Source organism: Astyanax mexicanus, chromosome 18, assembly GCF_023375975.1.
Source record: "Astyanax mexicanus isolate ESR-SI-001 chromosome 18, AstMex3_surface, whole genome shotgun sequence".
Classification (NCBI taxonomy): domain Eukaryota; kingdom Metazoa; phylum Chordata; class Actinopteri; order Characiformes; family Acestrorhamphidae; genus Astyanax; species Astyanax mexicanus.
The window spans coordinates 45,196,245-45,216,930 of record NC_064425.1 but is presented as its reverse complement, the minus strand read 5'-3'; the positions used below and the strand labels follow the sequence as shown (position 1 = coordinate 45,216,930).

Here is a 20,686-nt window from a genome sequence, read left to right as displayed (position 1 = left end):
TAAATCAAATTAAATGTTCTATTTTATTTATTTATTTAAGTTATAATTATAGTGTGTAGATTAATTATAATATCCAAACAGAACATGTACAACTGCGTTTCTTCAAACTGTTTATTTTTATATGTGAGACTTTACACTGTAATTTACACAATAATATACATGAATTATCTATTTATGAGATGTACTGTAAACAACTTCCCATCACATGCTCCCGTTCCAGCGTCCCGCATCCGTAACCCACCAACACACCACTACCGCCACGCCCACCACGCCCGCCACACCCACCACACCCACCACGCCCGCCACACCCGCGGCGCTTCTGTCTCCTTCTAAAACATTAGTGATTAAAATAAAATTCCCTACAAGGTGCCGTTTTTTCACGTACAGAACAATAATGTTATGTTACAGGTTCTGTGAGAAAAATATCCAAAATAACTGCAGGAATCTCCTTCTTCAGAATCAGACCCGGATCCACGTGAGCCGGATCTGTTCTCACGGTGCGGTTTAACACTGAGACGTCTCTCCATTCATCCTGACTGTCCCTCTGTCAGATAATCCATCCATCACTCCATCAGTCCATCAGTCCGTCCTCCCGCTGCTCTGCTGCTCCAGAGACTGACGGACGGGTTTTATCACTGTTCCTCCAGCCAGGAGGGCTTATCTGATCCGGGGGGCTTCAGCTTCACACTGAACTGCCTGAGAGTCTGTTCCAGCTGCTGCTGGTTCCCAGCGAAGTACGCTGAGATCGCATTGTGGAAGAGGAGGAGCTGCTTGTGCATCACCTTTACCTGCAGATAGATCACAGAGCAGCACAACACATCATTACAGGAACCCTGAGTGTTCTATCAGCTATCAGCTAGCTTGTTTTAACACGGTAAACACGCAGACTAGAGTCTGGTATACTCACTTCTGCACGGTGAAAAAGCTAGCACAACGGTTGACGGCTAATGCCAATGGCGCTGTTTATAAATAAGGGTTAATCTACTGTTACAGTAAATCAATTAATTTGCAGTATAAGCATCTGTGTTCATACTTCATACTAGAGGAGTCAATTTTATATTTTTCTTCTGGCTTAAAGGCTGCCTCAGTTTCCTATAACTGGTCCGAAACAGTAAAGCATCTAGAAAAGTGGTAAACCAGACCATGATTCAGTTGATCCTTTTGGTCTGCATCTAATGTGGCTGATGTACCTTATTCTCCTCCAGGAACTTGAGTTTGATGGTGACGTCACTGCGTAAACGCTCGTATTTATCTTTGTGGATCTGGTACTCCTGCTGGGCGATCTCAATCCTCATCATAGTAGCAGCGTCCCGGGGGCCAGTACTCAACTCCTCCAGATCTGTCCTGTACGCATCAAACTCCAACCTACACACACACACACACACACACACAAACACACACCAAGTTTCAGTGCACAATAGAACAATAAAACTATAGAATACATATTTTGGGTCACCAGAGACCACTGAACCCTCCCTCTCACATCTCCAAAAAAAAAAAACACAGACAAGAAAATACTTTCATATCTTTCAATAAAACTCTTAAATGTTTAAAACATTAAATTTATTAGATATATTTGAAAAAAAAAATGCATCCAGCTCATTTAACAGCTGCATCCTTAAAGAGGCACTAAAATCCCTGATTTTAGCTGATTCCACCCTCAGCTCAAATTTGAAAAATGGGCACTGGGTGATGTATGGGTTTAGAGGCGGGGCAGGAGATTACCACAATAAAAGCGTTTTTTTTTCAATTTAGGAAAGGTTTATTTACATTTTAATCAGGACTGGTATGTTTTATTACTTCAAATAAACACATTTCAGCTATTAATGAAAATAAAAATAAGGTTTAGTGCCTCTTTAAAAGAAATTTCTTCAGTTTTTCTTTAATAAAGGTAAAGATCTATATAGAATGGCTCAAATAACCATTTAAGTGCTTTAATGATACCGACGTTTTTTCAGCTCTACATTCAACATTTCTGAAAAGCTGATGAGCATTTCTAAAAGGGTCTACAGTGGTGCTGAGGTGCAGTACCTCGCATTCTCGTACAGCTTGATGGTCATTAGCGTGTCCTCCATTGTTTTGTTGACCAGAGTGTTAATGCTGGACACGAAGAAGTTAATGGCTCCGAGCAGCGTCTCTCCATTCTTACACAGCAGTCTCTGTGTTTCTGCGTTGTAGCCAAACTCATCCTGAAAAACATCACAGATATTTAAGAAGTTACTCAATTATACCTTTCCTACTAAAGTATTCAAACTTGTTCACATTTGTCAGCTTACAATCATAATTTAAATGTATTCTTCTTTATAAAACAGCTGAAGCTCAGCCAGGTTGGATGCAGAGTGTTTGCTGTGTTTCTACATGCTTTGAAGCTACAACAGTTCTTACATCTTTCTTTCAACAATAGTTTTCTTCTTCCACTCTTTAATAAAGGCCAGATTTGTGAAGTGCACAGTTTATATTTGTCCTGTGGACAGATTCTCCTGATCTAGCTGAGCTGTGGATCTCTGCAGCTCCTCCAGAGTGATCATGGTTCTCTTTGCTGCTTCTCTGATCAGTGTCTCCTTGCTTTAGCTGTTAATTTGGGTGGATGATCATGTATAATTTTCGTTCCCCTTCACAATGATGTGCTAATTTATGTTGGTCTATCATTTAAAATCTCAATACATATATGAGGTGCTGTTACCTGTAGTTCAGGAGATTTCTGGCTGAGGTCAGCGAAGGTGTCCCCCAGAGCTTGCTGCGTCTGCACCATGTTGTAGAAGTTGGCGGTGAGCGACTGCGCTAATCTCAGGATGTGTTCGTACTTCAGCTTAGTTTCACGCAGAACATCGATCTGAGCCTCCAGCTCCAGATCCACCGTCCGCGTTCCACGACCGAAGCGCTCCGAGAACATCTGCTTCGTGCACTGGAGAACCGGAGGAGGGGTTTTAATAAGAAGCACATTTTATATGAAGTTATGTTATTGTATGGAAAGTGTAGGGAGATGCAGCCCACATAGATGATGATGATGATGATGATGATGATGAGAGGAAGTAGATATATCATGAAAAGTTATTTAATTCGCTCATTAGAGTGCTGTGTGAAACCAAAACTAACCAGATCAAATTTTCACAATCTAACAAAGACATGGACCTTAGATCCAGACCTTTATTTAGACCTATAATTGTAAAAAAAAAAAAAAAAGCACTTAAATAACACTGCAATTAAATTCCTTTGCTTGGTGCAATTGAAAAATAATTAAAAACTCTAAAAACTATATACACTGACGTGAGCAGTCAATAATCAGTATGAGCAGTATGTAAATTAAAAATGCTCAAACCTCTATATGCTGTGAGGTGTTATACTGTGAGTGAGGTTGAAATCTGGCCAATGTGCTCGTGGCAAGGTGACGTGAACTATTGGAAATAGATTGAGGTCTAATAGTGGGTCTCAGTTGGGAAGGAGATTCTGTGTTATGTGTGAACAAGTAATAAATACATCATACAAGGCTTTAATGATTGTGACCGGCAGCATCTGGCTAGAATTGTCCGTGCATCCTGTCAAGTAATTCTGGCACAAATACATCTACTTTTAATACTACTTTCATACATATCCCACAGTTCAGCGCAGCATTATTTAGCTTTTTAGCATGGGATGTGTCAAAAGTCATGGGACTCAATATTAATTCCCATATCCCAAGACTTTTGGCATGTCTTTGAATTTTATTTGGTAGATAGATAGATAGATAGATAGATAGACAGACAGACAGACAGACAGATAGATAGATAGATAGATAGACAGATAGATAGATAGATAGATAGATAGATAGATAGATAGATAGATAGACAGACCTTGTACGTGTTGATGCTCCATTTCTTCACGCTGTCGAATTTCTCCACAGCTATGCCTCGCGTGGCCTCCTCCGACATCATGGCCGACAGGCTGTTACTGTGGTGCATGCTGGGAGCTAAGGTCGAAAAGGTTGAAACACTAGTGAAATCACAATCATCACAATCTTTTCTGCTTTATTATTCTTATTTTAGACACATTTAAAAAAAACAATATTTGTGATTTGATTTGAAACTGAATTTAAAGGAGAACTTTTGACTTTGGGTTTAGTAAAACAATAGGTTACGCTATGAGATTTAAACAGTGTTTTTAATAAGCTTTTTGTACAGTTTTAAAGTTATTAATGCCTCGTTTTAAATGTCAGGAATTCTTCTTCAATGAGGTGTGGAGCTACTGTGAGCTGGATAACAGTATAAAAAGCAATTTATCTGCAGGGGATCTGCAAGAATATGCCCCATTAAAACACATTCTAGTCTATTTGGACAAACTGCACAAAATTCTTGGATCTCGGAAAGCTGCAGGAGAGCGGAGGTGTCAAAATCAATTTTACAACGGAGTTCCCCTTTAATTGTGTAAATGAGAATCTCCAACAAAAGCAGGATAAACATTTTTTTATACCCTTGATTTCAGAAAAAAATTAAAACGCTGTAAAAAAAAAAATCTTAGGTCAGATAATTCATTTTTCATATGGATAAAATCCTCTAATATTTTGTCTCACCAACTTAAAATTTACCTAATGTACATTATGTGAAATGTGTATCATAAGGTCTTCTAAAAAAATGTTACCTGTATAAAAACTAAAAAAAAAAACTAGCAAAAATGTATGTGGTAAACGCACCATTTTTTTTTTTTTTGTTAATTTAAGCTAGCAGCTGGAAACTGTACATGTTTGACTTTTAAACATCTGTTTAAAAATTAGGTTTGAATTTTATATGCAGTCATAAATTAAAGTAAAAAGTCACCAAAAAATATGAAAATAATTTAATAAAGATACTCAAAAAACAGCAACAGCACAGTAGTTTGTTACACCAAAAACAGTACTGTTTGTGCATTTAAGAAATAAAAAGAAGAAGAAGTCTGCTTATTTTTTGTCATTTAAAATTCGTTTCATATTTTTTAAACAAAGCAGAGTGATGCTGATGAAAGAAGTGGTGTGAAATGGTGTGAAAGAGTGTGAAAAGGTGTGATCGGAGGTGGAAGACGATGGTGATCAGCCCCTGTGATACCTGGGTGATGGTCTGGATGGTGGGCTATTCTGCTGGCAGCTGATTGGCTGGGAGGAATTCCCCTAGATTTGGAACGAAGGTCTGGAGTGAGTGGAGAGGAGTGTGAACGGAGGGATGGGAGATGAAGAGGTGAGATCATTATTATGAAATATAATGAACAACATTTATATGAGTGTTTTTTGTGAACCCTTAGAAGAAATCTTAGTCTTAGTTATCATTGAACATTCAAAAAACTTTTTTTCCTTTTTTTTAATTATTATTATTATTTTATTATTATTTTATCTATGCAAAATCGTGAATTCTGCAACCTGAAATCAGTCTAAATTATTTGTAAACAATTATAATTAGACTTTACTTTATAGCACACAATATAAACCCAAGATATTTTTTATGTTTTGTCTGCTCACCTTTATATTATTATGTTTATATATATATATTTACATTTCCCTACTATCCCAACATCAATAATACCAATGATAATTCTTCTAAGGGTTCAAAAGAGTAAAAAAAGAGATGTTACACATGCAGTGAGAACACAATCGAGAGTCAGTTGCAATGGGAACAATGGTAAGGGTTTTAGAAAATGGAATAAACACACAAAACGTGAAGGAACTGATGCATTTAAGCTTTAATGTAGAAAAAAGTTATCGATTAAAGCATCAGAGGAAAGTCAGCACTGGAAGATTAGAGAACAGGGATAAAAACATCATTAAAATGCGATAAAAAAGGTGAAATTAGCAGCAAATAAACGAGCAGAAGAAACATCTGAACATCTGATCAGTGTTTAAGATCCATTGCACTGAAAATAAGCACATTAAAAAGTCACAATGCTGAATAAATGCAGGGGGTTAATCTGTTATTCCACACAACGTTCATAAAACAAGAAGAGACTGTACATACCACTGCTATAACACACACACACACACAGACCAGGAAAACACACTCTGGTTAGTTAGTGCTCCGTGGTGAACCAGCATGCAGCCAGTTTGTCACAGATCTTTCCAGTCTGTAGAAAAGGAGTAAATGCTGCCTGTTAAATAAAAATCCCACTGATTTCTCAAAAATTCTGCATAATTAACAGCATAAAGTCACTGATATGAGTTTATAAATATTATTCTATCTGTGTTTCTATTCCTAACACTCTTGTTGCTGAATTTAATCAAATGATTAATTTAACCCTTGATTTCAGCAAAATTTCAGAGCAACAGTTTTAAAGAACACTACTAGCAATCGTCCATTTTTCTTAATATGTATAATAACTTCAAATATTAAGTCTCACCAAAAATTTCACTTTCTGTTTTTAGTTAGCTTGCTTTAAGCAGCACTATTTAGGATGCCTAAATCGAAGCAAACAGTGAATGGTGAAGCGCCTAAGTAAAAAAAACAGTATTTCTTAAAAAAATATTTTCTTTTAAAGTTAAACGAGTACTGCATGTTAATCTACACAAATTTCTCTCATTAAAAATGTTTATTTGGGTGATTAAAGGGCTTCTGTTTATTTACAGTGAGCTTAGATTTCCAGTATTTCATCTAAGGGTGAGTTTTCAGTAAAGTTTCCCCAGCACTAAGGCTGGGTGCAGCAGCATTAGCATTAGCTGCTAATGTAAATGCTGCCCGACATCTCTACACTAAGGAACCCTGAGTGTTTCAGTAACCCAGAGCGCTATCAGACAGCGTTTCGCCCCAGCAAAAGAGGTAGCGCTGAGGTTAGCGGCTAAAGCTAATACTGCTCCAGCCTTAGAGCTGGGGAAACTTTACTAAAAACTCACCCTTTTAACTCTGTACTTCAGCAGAGTGGCTTTACTCCATCTTCAATCACATGGAGCACCAGATTATAAAGATACACTGACCATTTTGGGAAAATTAAAGGATTAAAAACGAGTCAATCGTTACACCACTACTACAATAGTGAAGCATTTTGCCTTAAACCCTCTCAATGCCTTTTTTTGTACCTCAATTACTGATTTACTCAGAAATGTATTTTAAAATCAGTGAAACTTCTATTTAACAAACCAAACATGAGCTGAAACAGTAATACTGTGATTCCGTGCACGTCACTGTTAGGAAAGAGGGAAGCATAAGGAGAAAGAAAGTGGAAAATTAAAGATATTATATATATAATAAGATCAGGAGTGTATAAAGACACCTGGCTTTGGTGTGTTACCACATCGCCTCTCAAAATACTCCTCGTTGAAAAGTATAGCTGGTCCTACAAACAACGGGTTAGCACAAAATAAAAGGGCTGAAATTCTGTTAAAATGTTCAGTAATCTCTTGTATCAGAATGAGAATCAGTGTGAGAAGATCTGATGAGCCTCGGTTTAGATAACTGGTTATGATACACACCTTTAATGGAGCTGGTGGGGATGATGCCCTCAGCGGCTCCTCCGTATCCTCCAGACACGATGCTGGTCTCGTTCAGGTTGGGCCCGGACACCATCACCTGCTGCAGGTCCTGAAGACCATAAACAGTCAAATCAAACGTGTTCAGATCTTTTAAAACCTGCACAAATTAAATATTCAGCTTAATCCATTTGTTTCATGTTTAACCAATAAATACACATACTTGAAATTGTATTTTTTTATTTTAATTGGTCTGAAAACTCTAAGGCTCGGTGCAGCAGCATTAGCATTAGCATTAGCCGCTAACTGCAGCACTAGCGGGACGTAAATGTCACCCGATAGCACTAGACTGAGGAAACCTTAGTGAAACCATAAAAATCAAAGCAGGTTTACTGTGCAAAGCAACTTATACAGCAAAAAAGCAAAGTTTTCAGTAAACATAACTTTTAAAAATGATTTGAGTAAATGCAATGTATCCAGGCTTACAGTGTTGGTAAGGAGCTGCTTATATAGAGTCATTCAAAATCTTTATTAATAGAACATTATCTGCCATTTTAGCAGAGTTTCTTAACCCTGGATCTGGAGACCCCCTTCCCTGATTTCCAGCTGTAACACACTCAATAAATGCGAACAGCAGCGTCCAATCAGGACCAGGATTGAGAAACACTGCCTAAGAATAGTTAGTATTTGTGTAGTCAATGGTTGCATTCCAACTGTGTACTTCAAAAGTACTATAAGAAATATGCAGTAATATATTTATTAATAATCTTATAAAGTGCAGCTGTAGAAGATTAGCATTTTGCTCTTTATAGTACAGTACAATACGAGAGCACTTAAAAATGATGAATTTCTTTGATTTTACCAAATTAAAAATCTCTGGAATATAATCAAGAGGAAGATGGATGATCACAAACCATCAAACCACCAAACTGAACTGCTTGAATTTTTATGCACCAGGAGTAAAGCAGCATAAAGTTATCCAAAAGCAGTGTGTAAGACTGGTGGAGGCAACCTTGGGTTATATTGAAGCTCATATATTATATATATGATTGACTGTCTAATCTATGTGTTGTAGTCTGTAAGAGCAAGCATCATTTTCTAAACTGCTAATTCTTTGTTGATTGTGTCATTCTATAGAGTTTTGTCACTCTGTTTCATTTTATGGGATTATTACACTAAAAATCTGTATTTCACTCGATAAATTAAATGAGTTAATTCGATGTATTATTGCAGGACACCATTAGAAACCACTACAACTCCATGGAAACAGCATTGCATTTTCACACTTTCTTTTGGGTGCAACTATTTATTTGATGATGAGTGTATTTTAAACTAATCAATGAGTTCTCCTGCCAGAATCCCGACACTTACTTCCTCAACAGTGCTATTTATTTTGCACACACCCACAGCACCACTGAAGTGTGAATTGCTAAGACGTGCATCTCTCACAGCTCCTTTAGTTTACCCGCACACAGCGCCAAACACAGCCCTGCACAGCTCAGTGAATCAGCAGTGATTTTTGCTCATCTTCTTGTCTCTTGTCTGCCCAAAACAATCTCACATCTTTAGATGATTAAAAGTTAAGGTTAAAAGTTTCATTCCATCGTTTTGTAATTCATTTTAAAATGTCTAGTTGTGTCTCTAGTATGAATGAAGCCAAGTGCTCCGGTGTTTCTGTATAGCCCTGCTTTAGTTCACTGGATTAGTGTTCTCTGAAGAAAGACAGGATCTCAGCTCTTGGTCATTAATATTCATGCATGCAAATATTTAACCTCTGATTGGCTAACAGCACTGCGGCAGAGAACGCCTACTTGCCTTCCCTTACAGTCAATTTTACAGCTCTAAAACTCAAAGGACTAAATGTTTTCAGAGATACAGCCTTAGCTATAAAGATATAAAGATACAGCACTGAGTGCTGGGTAAAATTAACCCTTAAACTTCACTTAACGTCAGATGCTGCAGGGGGAGTGGAGGCTCATATATCGCTCTATAGCATAAAATCTGATGTGAACAGCGCTGCTTTGACTGGTGTTCTGTCGAGTTGAGCTACCTTGTCAAACTGTGCTTCCCTAGTGTATAATATTTAAGGTCTCGGGAAAACGCAGAATCAACCGGAGATCCGATTTAAACCTAAAGTTACTACTTACACAAGCTCGCCAACGCTAACTAGCTCTGTAAACAGAGCTGTAAGCTCTTTAGCTGATGAGAGACAGTTTCGGCTCTGCTGCAGCCCGGCTTCAGCTCTGCCTGTGGGCGGTCCCGAGCCGTGGTAGGCGGGGTCATGAATACTAATTCACAGGTTGATGTAGACACGGTGTTTTTCCTGATCGACTCGTTTTGTTTTTCTGAATATTTTTTCTGCTGCAGACAATGAGGAAGAGTTTGAGGAAGAGTTTCATCATGTGGAGCATCATAAACAACTCAGAGAGACCTCATTCGAAGTGATAATTAGGGTTCTAGGTAATCTAAGGGCACACTGCCACCGTCTCCTCCATCACCACCACTGAAAGACTCCCTACCTTCCGCTCTAAGCTCCAATCAATCTGTGCCGCCTGCGCAAAACGAGACATAAAGACAGAAGAACATGGCATGGATGAGCAGACAGTCACAAAACAAAGGGAACGACAATGAGAAATAAAACACAGACCAGGAGACAGAGAGTGGAAGCAGAGGTGAAGTGGGATGGGGTTTAGTAAAACAGAAAAATCATATGAGGGGTGCAGTGTAATAATAAAATAATTATAAGGTTATAAAGGCAAAGCGATCAGCTTCAATACCTGATATTAGAATTACCCAATAAACAAACTGAATCTATAAAATTTTAATCTGTTAATGAATTAATCCTCAACAGTCAACCAGTTTTTCCATATCCTGATGCTCTAACTGGAGCCTAGCACTCTTAGCTAACTGGGTACACCATGTTATAAGTCTCATAAACTTTATTATTAAAGTTATTTATACACATTTTTTTATATAGGTGACTACTTATATGTAGTCTGTAACTCTTTCTATAAATCTCATCTCTATAAGACTCTATAAACACATTCATAACATATTATAATGCATATTTCTGCAAGCTGGCACTGAGTTTCTTGGTAATATTATGTATGATAGCATGTTATAAACACAGCTATAAATGCATTATGACCAGCTATTACTTCATCATGTTTACCAAACATGGCTATGATGAGTTATACATTTTTATAAACATGTATAGCCATGTATATAATGTAGTATGAATGCATTATAATGTGTTTTAAGTATGTTTAAGAATCTTATAGAGATAAAATTAATAGAAAGTAGAAAGTGTTACCATATAGTTTTTAGATTCATTTAGCATTTTGCAACATTCAATATTGCAACACACACACACACACATATATATATATATATATTTGCAGAAGCCCTACGTATATTATGAATTTATCCTCTTTATTATTTAATTTTAGTTGTCTAATTACTGTTCATTTGTCACTAAGTACTTTCTATGTAAAACTGTTTTTATTAATGTATAAAAAAACTATATATTATAGATAAACTACAAAAAACGATCAATAATAATGAAGATGGTATTTTTTTGCTGACGTATACTGACTTAAAGATATTATTACTTTCAAGTGAATTATATTAAGAGAAACTGTTAATAGTGTTAATAACTGTTAGAAGTGTTAATAACATGTATGATGTGGCTAATAGTTTTACACTGTAAAAAGCAACTCAGAATTTTTTACTCCATATTTATTATCTAAATTAAACTCTTCCCAAATATCGTTAGTTTTATTTTTACTCTTTATTGTGTGATTTTTAATGGATTTCCTGAAGTTTTACTGCTAAAAATGAGCTAATCATTTAACAGTTTTATTTAGAATTCCACATATTAAAATAACTTGTGTTATATATTTACTATCTAAAGTCTATATTTGTATTATATATTTGTTCTGTTGTAGTGATGTAGTTATTTACCTGCTCCAGACTGTCGTCTTCAGCTGTTCTGGAGTCTCCGTTGCTGTTGATGGGAATCTCCATCGTTGCAGCTTTGCTCATGATGCTGTCCGCCATGGTGGACCTACAGAGAAAAATATATAATAAATAGATATTATATAGATATAACTAGTGCATCTTAAAAAACTAGAATATCATTGGAAAGTTACTTTATTTCAGTAATTCAGTTGAAAATGTGAAACTCATATATAATATAGATGTATTAATCACAGAGTGATCTATTTTAAGAGTTTATTTCTTTTATTGATAATTATTATGAAGCTTACAGTCAAAGAAAACCCAAAAATCAGTGTTAAAAAAATTAATATCATATAAGAACTATTGATACATTTGGCAGTGTGGGCAGTGTGCCAAGTCCTGCTGGAAAATGAAATCCGCATCTACACAAACCATCACTGATTGGTGGAAACTTCACACTAGACCTCGAGCAGTTTGGACTGTGCGTCTCTCCACTCTTCCTCCAGACTCTGATCCCTTTATTTACTTTAAATGAAAAATGTAAAATGTACTGATGATCAGTGATGGTTTGGAGAGTCGTCTCTACAGGTATGATTAAGCTGGCCCGTCACAGCAACCAGCTTGAAGACCAGTCTGTCCACCCTCACCCCTCATAACCACCAGCTTGATGCCCAGTTTGGTCAGTGTGATCATGCTGATAATCTGGCGAGTCCAGCAATAAAATGACATCATAATTGGCCAAGACTGTATTTATACTGTACTTGCATTTGTTTAAAAAGGCCTTTTATAAATGCTGAGGTACTGTAGATGTACATTATCTGTTATTAATGGGTTATGTAGCTTTAATAATGCTGCCCCTACCATAAAAATAAATGAGTGACCTATTAATAAATACTGGAAAATGTTCATTATATTAACTTATATTACCCAAACCAAAATAATTATAAGATTTTGGGAAAAACATATAAAGAACAATGTGAAACACAAAAGAAAAATGATTGAGATCATGACATGCTTATTTATCATGACTGGCCTAGTTTTACAAATGCCAAATATTAATAGTAAGAACATATAAATATGTAAATATGTAATAGATCTGTAGATTTGTAAATAAATCTGTAGATTTGTGTTTAGGCCTCCGCAGCAAAGAAAATGGTACTTGCTCTTATAACCTATAACATAACACTGTTTAAATATGCAAACATTTGAACTGACATACCCTTATATTTACATGAATGGGTTCCGCTAGCTAACAGAAACAAAATGGCCAATACTGAGATCACAAACAAATGCCATTAATATAGAAAAAAATCTGCAATAAATGCCTAAACCAAACAAAAGTATGAAAGAATGGAAAGAGCCTTAGCCTTAGACTTTAGTCCTATATATCAGCTAATACACAAACCTTTAAATTGACATGCTCTCTTATTACCGCTAATGAATTGTCTTTTGCTAAGAAAAACATAAAAGCCAATATTGAGGTAAGAAAAAGGATTGTGATCATGTCTGCATATTGCACGATAAATCAATAGCTTATGTATCACAACATATAAAAATATATAAAGATACAATAAAGTAATAAATCCTTCAATCAAGCAAAGGTATTAATAAGTGAATAAATAGAGGGACTAGGTTGGGTTTAGCTCACCTTAGCATTAGATTATAGTCCTGTACAGCAGCTAATGAACAAACATCCATCCAATTAATAAAATATAAAGGTCTAAACTGGGCTGAAGGTCAGTGCTATAGAATGAACAGTACGGCATACAACCAATACAGAATCAGCAGCTCAGAAAATGATGCTTGCTCTTATAACCTACAACATAACACTGTTTAAATATCCAAACATTTGAATTAATGAGTTCCCCTAGATAACAGAAACAACATGAATATTGCATGATAAATCAATATCTTATGTATCATGACAGGCCTAGTTTTACAAATGCCAAAAAATGCAATTAATAGAAAGAATATAGAAATATATAAAGATATAATAAAGTAATAAATCCTTAAATCAAGCAAAGGTATTAATAAATGAAAAAATAGAGAGACTAGGTTGGGTTTAGCTCACCTTATCTTAAGATTATAGTCCTACACAGCAGCCAATGAACAAACATATTTATAATATATGAAATATGAAGGTCTAACCTGGGCTGAAGGTCAGTGCATGTAGTGGGCTTGAATATATATACATATATAATGAGGCTTATATATATATATATATATGAGCATCACTATATATATATATAGACTACATACATACATATACTATAAATATACTATACACAGGCATGCAGGCCTCTATATCTACAGCTATAGAGTTACACTATCAATCTATAGAAGACAATACTGGCCAATCAACAGCCAGCAAACCCATCAACATCAGCATCTCACAGACCACCTGATCACCTCCATCCATCCATCTATTCATCCATCCTTTCATCCACCAGCATCTACCTGGACCAGGCTCTTAGCTTTAATGGTCAAGCCTGTCCTCCATATTCCCCAGTAGAGCCTGCCAGCCTGGCGACCACCCGCCAGTGACCTCCACCAGTATGATGCTCATGCTGATGATGAGGATGATGATGGTACTGATGAGGATGATGATGAAGATGATGCTAAAGATGATGCTTACCGGTACTCCGAGTCCAAACTGGGCTTTATCATCGACCTGTCCTCCGCCAGCTGCAGCTTTACCACAGTATCACTACACCTCAAACCCCTCCGCTCCAACTGCAGCCCGCACTACTTTCTTTCACACCTGTATTCAGGTGCGCTGCTCGCTATTGGAGGACCAGCCGCGAGTGCGCAGCTGCAGCCAATCGCAGCCTAGTAGGCGGGACGCTACCAGCCAATCGCAGATCAGGAGGGCGGGGCTTGTCTGAAAACAGGTGGGAAAATAGAAACGAGACACGAAAACGGAAGTGACGACGGGGGGGTGGAGGAATGGGGGTTTGTCGTCACAGTCCAGCTTTAGGGCTTTAGAGCTTTAGGATTAACCAGTGTCTGTCTTTCAGCCTCTAATACAGACCAGCAGCTGCTTCCTCTCTCTCAAACTAAACTAACACACTAATACACAAATACACACCTTTAATACATCAATTACTGCTGATTTATCATGATTTATTCAGATTTATACACTCCCGAAGAGGTCTACCTTTTATTCCCATACAGAAATCAGATGTATGGCTATAAATACAGCAAAAATATGTGGCTTCTATTACAATATGTCGAATTTATTTGTTATATCTGATTAAAAAAGGAAAATTAATTGCATTAAATTATAAAACAAAAAAAATCTGCAAAAAAAGTTGCCACTGAAAGAACTGGGATCATGTTCGCATTTTGCACAATAAATCAATAGCTTATGCAACATGACAGGCCTAGTTTTACGAATGCCAAACAAATGACATTAATAGAAAGAGAAAAAACAGGAAAATAAATCTTTAATAGCTTTTTTTTTTTTTTACATTTTTCTCCTGATTTATTAATATTTATCCACTCGAGTCATGATCTTAAGGAGGTCTACTTTTTATTCCCATACAAAAATCTGTGATATATTGCCATAAATATATTTTAAATATGTGACTTTTATTAAAATATGTCAACATTTATTATTTATATCTTTTTAGACAAAAGGGAACATTAATTGCAATTAATTCTATAAAAAAAAGTTATTGGCAAAAAAGTTGCCATTGAAAGAATGAAAGAAAAAAATTGCCAATAATAAAATAAAAAAAAAATATATATATATATATATATATATAGTAAAAATATACTATAGTAAAAATATATATATATAGTAAGTTAATAATATTTCTGATATATTAGACTAAAAGTGTTAAACATTGTTAAACTACTTTTTTATCTTACTGTAGAAAAATAGATAAATATGACAGTTGTGAAAAGCCAAAGATACAAAGATATAGTCCTATGGTGTGATACAATACATACAAATACATAGGTGTGTTCAAATTATAATAAATTAAATAAATTAAATTATTATAAGTGCTGTAACAGCACTATGTTCTTTCTCAATCACGTTAACTTAACAGGAGAAGGAGGAAAAATACAGTAAAGTACATATGAGCATAAATATTCATATATTAGACTTCAATATTCCATAAATTATCATTATACTTTATATTGCATATCCCAGTTTAGAAAGCAGAGGGTCCTCCATACTACAGCTCCCCTGAAGCAAGGGCCCAATATTACCTTAACAGCATCAGCTTAGCTTAACCATGTAGTGCAAACTAGTAATAACAAAGTGTTCAGTTTTTTAAAAAACTCTGTTACTTATTTTTATTAAGATTAAACAAAAAATAATTCAGTGTGCTCTGATACTCTTGAATACACACACAAAAAAATTGTAATGCTGAAAACTTGCCACATGGTGTCGCTATTGCCTTAAAAATACCTGCACTGTGCTCCAAACAGGAAATGATCTAATCTTATAAATTTGCTGGACCAATAAGATGCAGCCTGCCACACTAATACTGCTGTTAGATATATATATATATATATATATATATATATATATATATATATATATATATATATATATATATATATATATATATATATATATATATATAAAGCTGAATAACTTTTACCATAGTAAAACAGTGACCGTGCCACACTGGATGTAGAGCAGGGGGGTGAACTGCCCCCATTCTGATTCACAGATGCATGAACTTTTCCAGATGTGCTGATATTAGCAGAGCACTGCAAACCAGTAATAAACCTGCAAATAATAAACAGCAGATCTGAAGAGGTGCTCGTGAGGAGGGTCAGGAAAGGTCATGAAGTAAAAAATCCAGAACAAATTGGTTCTTGCATCTGTAGCCTGTAGCTTTAGTGAAAAGCAGTATTTACACGACGTGTGTGACTTAAAAAGGCCAACGTGCAAGTTGAATGTCCAAGTAGTTCAATGCAATTTTGCAAATTCACAATTTTGTTCTTCATGACTATCTCACCATCAGTGTGTAGTCTTACCCTCCGGGGATATCTTTGCAAGTGTATTTTGTATAATAGCTGATCACCTGGCGACAGTTTAGTTCTATTTGCTGTGAAGTGTGACTTTACACTATCTTAAAACAGCAATGGTTGAACTTGAAATAATTAATAATATCATGGGAAAGTAGTGAAGAGGTAGAGTTACAGGTTTACAGTGAATAGTGAATATTTGAGTAATGTTCGAATCCAGATTATGAGAAGAAAGATCTACTCAACTAAATAAAGAAAAAATTAATGTCAGTCATTTCGAAAAGAAGAATTTCAAGAACTGATGAAATTGGCACTCATCAGGACCACCCAGGATACCACACCTAAATACTTCGCAGAGTATTTTGGTTTGTTTAACACTGTTTTTAAGTTACTACATGATTCACTATGTGTTCCTTCATAGATAGATCACGCCTATCTACTATTAATTTACTATAAAGGAAAAAAATAAAAATAAAAATTAAATGAGAAGGTATACTTTATTGTAATGTCAGTTTATTGCACAATATCACGCAGCCCTAGTTTTTTAATTTTTGGTATTCAGGCCAAAACGACCGAAAGCTGAATCTGTAGAGTTAGACTGGTGTTAAAGTTCAGGCGGGGGTGAGAGACATGCTTCATTTTAAAGTCAATAGGCTCATGCATGTTCATGTGTTACTTTTGGCCCAAACATGTGTCACTGCGGAAAGTGACCATCATCTCTGTACGGATCATAAACCAACACACTCAGACTCACACGCATCAATATTAATATCCAAACAGGGTTTTTCTCATCTGATATCTCATATTCTCACGCTCTCTGAGGGTCTCGTTTCAAAGAGAGTGGTGGTACACAAGTCAATCAAAAAATATAATCATAATAATCCAAATACTACGGTGGCCGAGAAAGCCCAACGCAGTGCAAATTGAAAAGCACTGCAAAAGCACGAAACACATCCATCAAAATTACAACACAGGCGCAGCAAATAGAAAAACGCGCTGCAAATACAACCACAACACAACGGAAGTGAACCACAACACAACGGAATTTTCCCGGGAGACCTTAAAAGATACTGTACCAGCTAAGCTGCGTCTTCAGTAACGTCTCGGACTTCACTATGTGTACAAAGGACAATAAGTGGCAAACAAGGCGTTTTGTGAAGCAGAACTTTTAATAATATGCACACAACCGTGGTAATCACAGGTAATAAACATAACTTACTTTTCAGAAGCTTATTTGCCACTTGTTGTCCTTTGTATACAGCTGGTACAGCATCTTTTAAGTTCCCCCGGGAAAATTCCGTTGTGTTGTGACTCACTTCCGTTGTGTTGTGGTTGTATTTGCAGCGTGTTTTTCTATTTGCTGCGCCTGTGTTGTAATTTTGATGGATGTGTTTTGTGCTTTTGCAGCGCTTTTCAATTTGCACTGCGCTGGGCTTTCTCGGCCACCGTAAAATACACATCAGCATAAACTCACCTTACACTAAAAAAAAACATGACACGTAAAATCGACTTAAAAAGTTTTGCAACTTTCTGCATTTACTTAGATTCTTTGTTATTATGGATTCACAGTGCGTGCAGCTTATTATCACATTTGCATGGAAAAAAACAAGAAACTACTCTGTATTGTATTGTATGAGCTGTTTTGATGGTCTCTCAGCAACACTCACTGTTTTGAAACAGAAACGCTCTTTTATGTAGTGAGCTTTGTGTTTGATGACCTCGTGACCCTGACAAAACAGAACTGTTTACGTGAAAAATGTAGGAAAAAAGGTTCTTTAGAGCTTTGAAAACAATAAATGGATGATATCCAGAAGCCACAACAAAGGTTTACTCCAGTCCTCCAGCTCTCTGAAACTGTTTATTGGCTGTCGTCACCGATGACCTTAAGCGGTGTGAATTTAGAGCATCACTCAGGCAAGTTTGTGCCGACTACGCCAAGTTCAGAACTGGCTCCTTTTATAACACAGAAAATGATGATTACCTATTAAATACAGAACTGTCTACTGAAGAAAGGTTTGCGTTGTTGAAATGAGCTGGAGTCGAACCTGGAGTCATAACAGTGTTTAGATTATTTTCTCAGGGGGACGTCTATAAAAAAAAAAATTTAAACTCCTGTATCCGGACTGCAGTTGAAAAAACAGGAGAACCAGTGAGTTTTTAGGCTTTTTTCTCGGCGTTCAGTAGCTCCTCCATTTCCACTCGCTGTTGAGTTTTTAACGTGGATCTCCGTGGAAACCGTGGCGTGCCCAAAGTGTAATTACGGTGCACGGCAGTGGACAAATAGCTATTTTATTATTTTATCAAACACGAGGAGACAAAACTTAGAGATGTGCATCCGGACGGGACTAAAATTACCGGAGGAGCACGGAGTTCAGAGAAAAACAGTAGATAATTCAGCCTGTAATTTTCTCAGAGGACGTCTGAGAAAAACACCTACATGATCGTTCTGGACGGGAATAAAATCACAGAGGATAAAAAAACCCATAATAAAGAAAATTAGTGTCACTGTTTTTTCAATTGCAGAGTTTTATCATTGAGTAGAAGTGTGAAATATTGTTTTTACAGACGTCCCTCTGAAAAACTAATCCTGTACAGATAGAGCTTAAGTGTGCAAATTCTTAATATAGCTAAATATATATATATATACTAAATGTTTTCCTCTTTTCTTCAGATCTAACACACAGCAGCGGGGTATCACTCTGTCACCCTCGGCTCCTCGGCTCCTCATGGGGCCGAAACACAGATGAAAGTCTTCTCAAACTTCATCACTGATCACTGACTCTGAGAACAGCATTAAAATGTCCTTAAATGAAGCTGTTCTTTCCTGTCCTTCTGCTGCGGGATCAGAAAGACAATGAGACACTTCAATTTAAATTTGACACTGAAGATGATGCTGTGTTTGATCACGGCGCTAGAGCAAAGACACACTGGGGTCTTTGTTGTTTCAGAAGAGATTTGTCACTCAGCTGCTTCTGCAGTCTGTTCTGTCATGAGCTGTATCATATCGCCATCTTTAAACTACCTCAAGCACTAATTAAAACAGCACACGTCAAACACAGGCCCTATTTTCCTATTTTTTAGGCCGTATTGGTCAATTGCAGATCACACAGCTTGATTTATGATGTGTCGGAGTGTGTTTGGTATCGTAAAAGTGCAAAAAATATGCCTTGAGCATGTACTAATTCTCCTAATTAATCATTGGTGTGATTAGGTTTTGGGCGTAACATGAAATAATAAATCAATCAGTGTGCCAGTCATCATTCCCTTTAAGAGTCTGCAGCTCTGAGCTCTGACTTTGGCGCGTTCTTATCTTAACAGCACAGCGCTTTACAACTGACCACTACTGGCAACAAAAGTGAGTACAGCACTAAGTGAAAAATAAAAATAAAATAAATTGTGCCCAATTAGCCATTTTCCCCCAATAGTGTCATGTAACTTGTTAGTGTCACAAGATCTCAGGTGTGAATGGGAAGCAGTTTTCCCATACTAACCACTAGATATTCCACTAAGATGAGGCCTAGGCTACAAGAAGATGGATTGCAGAGGAAGCTAAAGGTAAAAGTGATAGACTGGGCAATTGAGTACCTGTGGGGCATCCTCAAACAGGACATCCACCAGCTCTGTGATGCCATCATAGAGTATACAGTACAATACGACTCTTGTCGTAAATTTGATATATTTCATAAATTTGATATGAAATGTTCAGTACTTTTTAACGGATGGTTGCCTGAAGGAGAAAAGACAAACTTACATAATACAGATACTACTAAATACTTTCAATAATAATCATTAGTATAATATATATTTTATTTATACAAGGGTGACCAACACCAGCAGATGACATGTCTCTCCAAACCATCATTGATAAAATTTACTGATGATCAGTGATGGTTTGGATAAAGGGTCATGTCTGTCATCTGCTGGTGTTGATCCACTGTGTTTTATTATCAAGTCTAAAGTCAGTGCAGTTTTATTTTCCCGCAAAATCTTACAGCACTTCATATCTTACAGCTTCCCTCTGCTGATAACAACTTTTATGGAGATGAGGATTTTATTTTCCAGCAGGACTTGGCACACTGCCCACACTGAGTACCAAAAGTACCAATTGGTCTTTTATATTATTCTAATTTTCTGAGACACTGATTCTTGGGTTTTCATTGGCTGTAATCCATAATCATCAACAATAAAATAAATAAACGCTTTAAATAGATCACTCTGTGTTTAATACAGATATATAATATATGAGTTTCATATGTCCTGACAGCACATTTTGAACCCTGTGAAGTTCGTGAGAACAGCAATGCTTGTAAAACAGCACCCAGAAAACAGGAGCTCGTTCTC

The 20,686-nt window shown here is 36.4% G+C and overlaps 1 protein-coding gene across 5 annotated transcripts; it reads right to left on the bottom strand.

Moving 5' to 3' along the window:
* Positions 1-97: 97 nt before the first annotated feature.
* On the bottom strand, positions 98-14,087 carry arfip2a (ADP-ribosylation factor interacting protein 2a). Of its 5 annotated transcripts, XM_022668778.2 has the most exons (11): positions 13,992-14,087; positions 11,360-11,462; positions 9,916-9,948; positions 7,400-7,508; positions 7,201-7,263; positions 5,055-5,135; positions 3,831-3,946; positions 2,684-2,905; positions 2,032-2,189; positions 1,191-1,365; positions 98-788 (listed from the first exon to the last, which is right to left on the bottom strand). In XM_022668778.2, exons 1-11 carry the CDS (start codon positions 14,021-14,023, stop codon positions 633-635), a joined length of 1,248 nt encoding a protein of 415 aa, XP_022524499.1. In that variant the 5' UTR covers positions 14,024-14,087; the 3' UTR covers positions 98-632. The 5 variants fall into 5 exon arrangements, with proteins under 5 accessions (XP_022524499.1, XP_022524501.1, XP_022524500.1 ...); XM_022668780.2 differs by lacking the exon at positions 7,201-7,263; XM_022668779.2 differs by lacking the exon at positions 9,916-9,948.
* Between the last annotated feature and the right edge of the window lie 6,599 nt (positions 14,088-20,686).

Coding starts and splice junctions, on each gene's coding strand:
- arfip2a (XM_022668778.2), bottom strand. CDS start 14,023: ATGATAAAGCCCAGTTTGGACTCGGAGTACCG. Junction 7,509..9,915: donor ATTGGAGCTTAGAGCGGAAG/GTAGGGAGTCTT, acceptor TATGGTCTTCAG/GACCTGCAGCAGGTGATGGT. Junction 3,947..5,054: donor CCATCCAGACCATCACCCAG/GTATCACAGGGG, acceptor TTTCGACCTTAG/CTCCCAGCATGCACCACAGT.